The sequence below is a fragment of the Ylistrum balloti genome, unplaced genomic scaffold, assembly GCF_031769215.1.
Source record: "Ylistrum balloti isolate Yb309-2 unplaced genomic scaffold, AGI_CSIRO_Ybal_v1 Utg371736, whole genome shotgun sequence".
Classification (NCBI taxonomy): domain Eukaryota; kingdom Metazoa; phylum Mollusca; class Bivalvia; order Pectinida; family Pectinidae; genus Ylistrum; species Ylistrum balloti.
Window position 1 is genome coordinate 1 of NW_026782872.1, and position 9337 is coordinate 9337.

The 9337-nt window shown below is 34.9% G+C and overlaps 1 protein-coding gene across 1 annotated transcript; it reads left to right on the plus strand.

The window, feature by feature from the left end:
* Nucleotides 1–1948: 1948 nt before the first annotated feature.
* Nucleotides 1949–2914, plus strand: LOC132563452 (neuronal acetylcholine receptor subunit alpha-3-like). The gene has a single exon (XM_060228210.1). The coding sequence runs from the start codon at nt 1949–1951 to the stop codon at nt 2912–2914; it is 966 nt and encodes a 321-aa protein (XP_060084193.1).
* The last annotated feature ends 6423 nt before the right edge of the window (nt 2915–9337 follow it).

Consider the following 9337-nt stretch of genomic DNA (forward strand, 5'->3'; position numbering starts at 1 on the left):
CTCACCAGCTTAAATCTTTGGCTTAGGTTTCATTTTGTCCTTTCAAAGGGCTAACCAGGTGAATTTTAAACTACCGAGTGGCTTCTTATACAGTATATTTGACGGCTCTAGGTTGGCTGGATTATCATATCGCGGTATCTGACAGAAACAAATCTTAACAACTTTGTATTTTGAAATTTATTACATGCGACATATTCTTGGTCTTTATGTCCAAAGCTTGAGAGGTGATGACTGAAAATTCACATGCACTTAAACAACAACTTATTTAATGAATAAGAAAAACAAAAAACAAAACGAAAAACAAAACGAAAAAAAAAAAAAACAAAAAACAAAACAAAACAAAACAAAAACAACGTAATGTAAGATTTCCGGCACAAAGATGAGCCGGATAACTGTCAAACTCAGTAGCAATCTGGAAAATATGAAATTGAAAGGGGGTAAATGGCACAGCATCTCAAATTTGGAAAACTTGAATTGCTATAATGGGGTGGATAGAATACCAAAAAATGTTTACAGTTTGATCACTTTTGGAGATCGTGACGACGTTAACATTTTGATTACTGCTGACAACCGGGACGACGTTTACAGTTTTATAACTGTTGACGACCGTGACAACTTTAACAGTTTGATCACTGCTGAAGATCGTGACAACTTTAACAATTTGATCACTGTTTAAGATCGTGTCGACGTTTACAGTTTGATTACTGTTGACGACCGTGACGACGTTTACAGTTTGATCACTGTTGAAGATCTTGACGACGTTTACAGTTTGATACTGCTGACAACCGTGACGACGTTTACAGTTTGATCACTGTTGACAACCGTGACGACGTTTACAGTTTGATTACTGCTGACGACCGTGACGACGTTTACAGTTTGATCATTGCTGACGACCGATAACTGTTGACAACCGTGACGACGTTTACAGTTTGATAACTGGCTATTAGCACAGTCAGAGTATCTATTTTCAAAGTTAATATAAATCATTACATACGTAAATGTATATACCTACTTTCAATAATTGTTGGACAATATGGTTACTTTTTATTGAAAGGAATAAACACTGCTTTTAATTATCAAATTCTTGTCATTTGGAAATTCCACTTCGTTGGGTGCAATGGCCAGAGCTACGCTCTGATTGATGAATGTAAGGACTACCCAGTTAGAACAATACAACAACATCAGTGGAATTAAGATAGGAATGGCTTCACAATCGTTACGCACTGAAGTTTATGAATCCATCAGTATTGTGTCCAGCACTTAAAGAATCACCGTTATATGTATATAGAGTTTACCTTTATCAGATCACATGGAAGAATGGCTATGGTCAGTTCATTTTCTGGACAGTTTCAACAAAACTCCATTAGTGAAATATAAATCCTAATTGGTATGTTAACAAATAGCCTACTCTGTATTGATATATCAGTTCGCTTCAAAATGCGCTTTTATTATTCACGTATTATTGTCACAGTACAAAATACGGGCGATCGATTATTTGTTGATATACCTATATCACGTTATCATTCTCCATAATAGCTTTGGCCAATATGAATTAAGATATAATCCACTGGCAATAACAGAGATATTCAGATATTCTATAAAGTAACACCCCCATGACATTCAAACACGTTATCGTGTTGCTGAGCAGAATTCTATTCGGTTGGAGGATATGGACATCAACACTTTATTTCTTCTGAATATCATTTGCCATATCACATCTGGTTTGGAATTCACTGTCCTGACATTTAAATCTGCTAAAGAATTCCACAATCAACTTCTTCAGAACTACAGCAAACATCTCCGTCCTGTTTGGAACCAGTATTACCCAATTTATGTTTCTGTTACATGGACTTTTCATTCTATTAATGCTTTTCATGAAATATCAGGAGATCTTGTGAGCACTTCCACTTTTACTGCGACATGGACTAATGAAATAATGCGATGGAACATGTCAACTTCCAAAGTATTTTATGTGACGTTTGAAAGTGGTCAAGTGTGGAACCCATTCCTTATTCTAAACAACCCATCCGGAAATACCAAGACGAAGACAATTTTTTTGGAAGGCAATGTTCGGGGTGGTTACACAGGACAACATATTATATCTGATACAGTGATGACAAGCACATCGTGTCGACCTGATATGAGTTACTATCCGTTTGATCGTCATAACTGTACTATAAAACTTACATCTCCGGATTATTTAAACGAACTGGTGTTGCTTCCAGTCAGTTTAAGTAATCTGTCTACTATTGAAGATGTCTCACAGTGGAGAGTAAATGGTTTCTATACATATAATGAAATCTCCTACATAACGAGTACAATCGCTTTTGGAGTTATCTTTCAACGAAAACCGGAGTTCATCATTGTTAACCTTCTGACACCGATTGTCCTCCTGTGCTTCATTAACTTAGCAGTATTCCTTCTACCCCCACAGTCCGGGGAGAGAGTGTCCTTCTCCGTCACCATGTTTCTCTCGTTTTCTGTCTACATGACGTTGATATCAGAGAAACTCCCTGTCACAAATCCAGTGTCGATCTTCACCCAGTACCTTATCTGTAATGTCACATACAGTGCACTCATTCTCTTCTTCACTACAATTGGACTTAGATTCCATTTGGCAGAAAATGAAGAGCGAATCCCGATGTGGCTTTCAAAAATCACTTACCCTCGAAAACATTTTGAATCCAAGAAAAGGAAGAACAAATTTGGAGATGATATTTATTCAATTCCATGTAATAATGATGCAGTTAAGAGCGACGGAGCGATGGGATTAAAGGATGAAGAAACAATTACCTTGACTACGGTAACGAAAAGGGAGTTTGGTGTGTTGATGGACCGAGTATTCCTGGTGTCGTTCTTTGTGCTACTTGTGACTGCTAACGTGGTCTATGCTGTATATGTTAGTTCATCTTAAAATAGACACTTGACTACAGTTTACCCGTACATTCGTTCAGCACTTATTCGTGATGCAATATTTTTTTCAGAAAGAAATTGGGGCTGTGTTATAGTAATCTTTGAAAATTTTGGGTTATCGAAATGCATCATTAGCGGCTTCGAGGACGGTATCCAAACAACTTATAAGTCTGCTCGTAAAAAACGGGGAATGATAACCACAGGGAGAGTTGTACCTAGTGAAATGGACTTAAAGAATGTAGGAGAAGTTTCAAATATAATCATATAAGGCATGGACAATCATAGATGACGTCAATTATCGGAGAGGGTAGGAAGCGTGGGAAAACGAACATTGTGATTAGAAATTAAAACTCCTTGTTTGTATCATAGTAGATAAATCTATTCGGTATTTTCGTATATTTTTTGTTTCTCTATGTTTTGCATGTTTAGATTTAAAATTTAGATTTGTTGCGTTAATACGGAAAAAAAAGTGTCAAATGCAAATAAAAAGGTCAGGGTTTTCTTTTAAAATAAATAAAAAATAGAAAAGGTTTATCGGCCAGCAATCTCATAGCAGGGAAATATCGAGGTTAGTGGCTAACGTAGTAACATTTGGCGTGTCCTTTATTCCGATTCTGGAGGCCTAAATGGGTAAATGTGTATACGATAGTCGTTGATAGCAAATAGCTGCATATCTAAAAATGAGACATGATAGATATATCTGTATGTATAACTAGATGCCATTGACATTGTCTTACTGACGTCAAGCCATGACATTTAACAATTATAACCGATCATCTTTATAGTTATATTTAGTTACAGTTTACTAGTAATAGCTGTATATCCGTTTGTCAATACTATGCCCATCCTTCGGAAGACTAAATCTGTGTACGACGAGTCACTGACTTAATATCATATAATCATGATTTCCGTGCAAGAAGTCTTTAATTGACGGGCAAACTCGTAACACAGAGTTTCAATAGATGCAGTTTGATAAATATTATGGGTTTCCATAGTGATCGCATTGAGAAATATTCTAGTTCTTGGTGCGATATGAAGCTTGACGTGTTTGATGCTCGTTAATTTGGCTCTTAGTTTCGTTGTCGTATATCCTGATCTCCATTAAGAACGTGACATTAATAATTTTGATTTACCAAGGTTTACATGATAGATGTCGCCGATGAAGCAGAAAACGCTTACTCTTATGGAACACATAGTTTAACTTTTCTTATACTTATTTTTCAAGGGTCAACATGTCAATCTTTTCTTTGTTCATATTTTACCCTAGTTTTATTTGAGTTTGGATTATGATTATATTTACATGTTATTGTTATTTTTGTAAGATTGCAGGTGTTGTAGAACTGACATTTTGTTACAGATCATTCATTACTTTTCTGTTTGTTGTCCGGGAATTTTAACAAAGTATTATTATTTCTTGAAGAATTAGGAAATATAGCTGTCACGTTTTTTGATTACACTCAAAAGCATAAACAAACCATCAAGTGGAAACGGCAGATACGTTGAGGCATCAACAACAGTGTCGTTCACTGGTATCACCCAGAGTCAATTGAGAGTGACTTATCACGAGGGGAAGGGAAAATCATCAGGAGAGTGGCGCTAGTGTTGGTTAGCTTGTTTGGAAATGCTGGATTGCCAGTACTGTATCTAAGGTATATAGTGTTAGTGCTAAGTATGATAATTAATAGTACTGTATCTATAGATATGAAGTGTGACACTCCGAGTGTTAGTGCTAAGTATGATAATTAATAGTACTGTATCTATAGATATGAAGTGTGACACTCCGAGTGTTATTACTAAGTGTGATAATTAATAGTACTGTATCTAATGTATATATTGTGACACTCCGAGTGTTAGTGCTAAGTATGATAATTAATAGTACTGTTTCCATAGATATAAAGTGTGACACTCCGAGTGTTATTACAAAGTGTGATAATTAATAGTACTGTTTCCATAGATATACAGTGTGACACTCCGAGTGTTATTACTAAGTGTGATAATTAATAGTACTGTTTCCATAGATATATAGTGTGACACTCCGAGTGTTATTACTAAGTATGATAATTGATAGTACTGTATCTAATGTATATATTGTGACACTCCGAGTGTTAGTACTAAGTATGATAATTGATAGTACTGTTTCTACAGATATGAAGTGTGACACACTGAGTGTTAGTGCTAAGTATGATAATTAATAATACTGTATCTACAGATATATAGTGTGACATTCCGAGTGTTAGTACTAAGTATGATAATTAATAGTACTGTATCTACAGCTATATAGTGTGACACTCCGAAGCAATTACCAGGAGTTATAAAGATATTACTGTTAAAACAGGTGATCACGGACTTGATCATAAAAAATATCATTAAAAATAATGAAAAAAATAATAGCAAAATTAATATCATTGAAAGCGATCATGATCATATTATAACGATAATCATATCAATAAAACTAATGGTGCATTAGACAATTGTAATAACGGATAAGATTATTACGATAATGATATTGATAAGTGCGATCACAGATTAGATACTGGGTGAGATATTGCTACTATTCTTATTACCATTAGTTCACTGGGGTGAATTATTTTATTGTAAATGTACAAGTAGAGTGTGTCTTGGACGTACCAAATATCAAATATTGTATGCACCATATTATGTTCCAGTCATTTCTTAAAAATACATTTTAAAAAATGAATAAAATCAATTTGGTTCAGGATGCGTTTTTCTTACCTTTCCTTGATAGTGTATAGAAGGTGAAAACAAGTTTGCCCAGATTTGCCCTCTCGGAGACATTTTTCATATTAAAATGTCAAAATGTACCATTAAAAAACGTTGCAACCTATAACCAGATGTATTGGCATATACAGAAACATGCATTAAAGGACAGTTTTAGAGTATTGTATTTTATTCAGAGCAATGTAAATAATTTGGTTCACCACATCATTACTGCCTCAACTTCCTATAATTTGAGCAGACGTGTTTCAATCAGAGAATAATATGTTAAAAGATGAGCAAGAGGCCTTGCTTTGGTTAACTATTTTATCAATCCTCGAGCATGAAGTTGCTATGTTTTTCGTCCTGTGAACATTCAAGAACATTTTGAGGTGGATCTCCTTTAAGTAGCTTGTGCTACATCACAACTTCCTGAGAAACACAAGCCACCGCTGGTAGGGTGTGTAGAAACATCTACCGCAGTTTTCACCTGAAGATATAACCGACTGAGCTATAAGTGTCCTCGATCAGGTAATGCGGATTCTTCTGCCGTAGAGATAATAAGGTCAAGTGTCTGTATAAGGGACACCTTAGCTTTAACATTCATACTATTTAGTACGCATGCCCGGTCTTATAGTTTTTTACGGGTGTTCCTAATCAGATATATCTCCTCTTTTTGCTTATTTAACTGTTTCAACAGAGTGCAAGCGTTAGCTATGGCATATATGAAGTGATTGTAAAACACGTGCTGTCGTGTTATACTTTAGATCTATGAAAATAAGATAGATGAAGGTGGGGAATATTTAAGGTCCTATTTTGGAATGTTTCAGTTTCAAAATATCCCTGTATTCAGTACATTGGTTATAATCAACTGTATCAGTGCAATGTGGAGGGAAATCGTATTAGAATAAATAAGAAAACCAAGGTATATATTAGAAATTATTCAGCATGATAAATGATAATAATACATAAACGTGTCATTTACAAAGCATTAACCATAATCGGCATCAGTAAATTAACGACCTTTATGGCATGTAAAGGTAGAAAATTAAGAAATTCTTCAAGGACGCTGGATAAGATGGGTATGTGAAAGGATGAGTGGGTTTTATTGTAATAATAAATCACACAATTAAACAAATGCAAATCCTTAAAGTAGTGCATTTAAAATGTATTAAGTGGATCACTGGCAATCATGTATTACGTATGAAATATAGTCATGATGATGATGATGATGATGATGATGATGATGATGGAGCTAAATCCGAATAATAAAAATGACTCTTTTTAGATATAAATAGACACGTTTGAACATTGTTGACATTGATGTATGCATGAGGATACTTTTCTAAACGACTATCTGAGACGGCGTTATCGTATTGTCACGCATAACACATCTAAGTAAGTCAAATCACTGCTGGACTTTCCAGATGTGACAGTCAGCATGTTCAAAACACTACCTGTACACGACCAAGACACAAACTTAGGAAGGAGAAGCATATTTAATAGACAAGGTAACTTTCTGTGGTTGCTAATATGTTGAAACCTAGCAACTTATAAAACTATTTTTACATTGTAAATATGTACTTTCTATTAAATTAATCCATTACCAAAATATTTGAAGTACAACTTATATCATTGATGCAAAAACAGTGTTTTCATAATCATGAATCATGTGATGTTTTTGTTGATATAGCCACTATGGCTGCCGTAACACAGTGCCTCAAATAGCCCTGGGAGATTAAAAGTCGTATTTCTTATCGAAAGAAATATTGAGGAAACCAAGCACATTTTGACAGAAATATTAGAGATTAGACAAAAAATGCATGGCTACTTAAATACGATACCCATATAAATAGACATCTCCGAACTCCTTTAATTACAGAGATGTATACAGAACATTTCACTCTGTTACCTCTTCAATAGAACTAAATTGAATTGCATATCTTTATTTCCTCCAACATGTGAAGATTGATTCATCAAAATATGGTTGCAGAAAATTAAAAAAAATGAAACAACTATGTACAAGGAATGGTTTGGCCGTTAGCCATTAAACAGTTACAATGGAATTATTGTTAAAGAGAGAAATGTGAATTCACACTTCAGGCGCTACAACCAATGCAGAAGTGCAATCTTCATTTTGTATATTGTCTGTACAGACTCAGTCATTACTGAAGTCCAGTCATCGACACTTATTTCCGGTGCCATAGTTTCTCATAAGTATAACATTCATAAATCGGCTATCATCATTTAGAATACTAACGCTATTAACAAGCGGAAGTACATTCACTATTCAGAATATATCCTACAATATATTAATAAATGTTTCACAATGTCATTAATATTTTGTTCACAAGAACAGAAGATACAACTGATAATGCGGAGCGATGCTAGGATGGATATTTGGAAAACATTTAGAAGATTTTTGTTATTGCATCCTTCACTATATATTTCCAGGCGTGATAGGAACATGAGTTATGTATTTTATATGCGGTAACGAAACATCCTAAGTACGCCGGAATTGCTATGTGATCTAACAATGTTTTGATGGATAGAATTGCTATTCCTCCAGATCCACGCGATGAAACGTTATCACATTCTACAGTGCAGCGACCTGAAAGACTTTATCAACGTGTTCCAAGAACCCAAAATTAGTCATATTGTAAGCCAGTGTTCACATAGTACACAAATGTCTACTTTTTAAATGGTTAGCTAAGAAAGATGTTCTGTACACAAAACCTCTGGCATTCCATGTACAAATGTTAAACATGGTTGGAATGAGTGCAAGTATGATGAACAAGTGGAATGTATATTTGGTGATCATTGGGAAAATCCTCTGTGCTCATTCATCCCGAGAAAAATCCATTCGCTGCATGTAACCTCTTCTGGCCAGAAATCTGGATCCAGGACCATAGACGTATTTCTTGCAACAACATTCACTTTAATAGTAAATGATGGTACACGGAATCTGGTTTCTTCCTTCCTTTTCAGTAATTTCACAAATGTTACAGCTATACCATTTCCACAACAATGTTCACGAATTCCTTGTTTAACTATCTCAAAAGGTCGTTATTTTACTTATTATTAAAATATTCTACAATTCTACTTTCAAACGTGGATATGCCATAACCACCAAATTGTTCTTTTATTTCATATGATATGCTAAAGTCTACCTCGCTTGGGATGTTTGATCGGTGTCTCCCATACTGGCCGTAAGCACTGTCGTCCGTTACGCACGGATGCACAAACGTACTTCCAGCAACTTCACTCTTTGTTTATATATACACCTTTCCTTAACAATTGCCAAAATATCACATCAATGTCAACTTTCTGCTTTTGTCCATTGTTGCACTTATTTTTATACTATGACAAATGTATGTGTTTACATGCTACAATAAAAATTCTAGCGTCATAAAAAACGGACAGGTAAATTTTAGGTGTGGAACAGACATAATGCGATACAAGTCAAATGTCAAATATACCGTAAAATACGGACATCTCAAACGCCGGTTATCTTCAAATGTGATCCATATTTTTTTAGTATTAAATATGCAAACTTGCAAATGCTTCATAGCTTGCATTTTTGGCACAGAACACCAACTTCATGCGGGGCACTGTTGAATAATCCATTCACCGTGAAATAAACGTATACACGTTCACTGCATTTCATTATACTACCTGTACACGACCAAGACATATACTTAGGAAGGAG

Bases quoted from the DNA above. Each gene is read 5' to 3' on its own strand.
- LOC132563452 (XM_060228210.1), top strand. From the start codon at position 1,949: ATGTCAACTTCCAAAGTATTTTATGTGACGTTTGAAAGTGGTCAAGTG.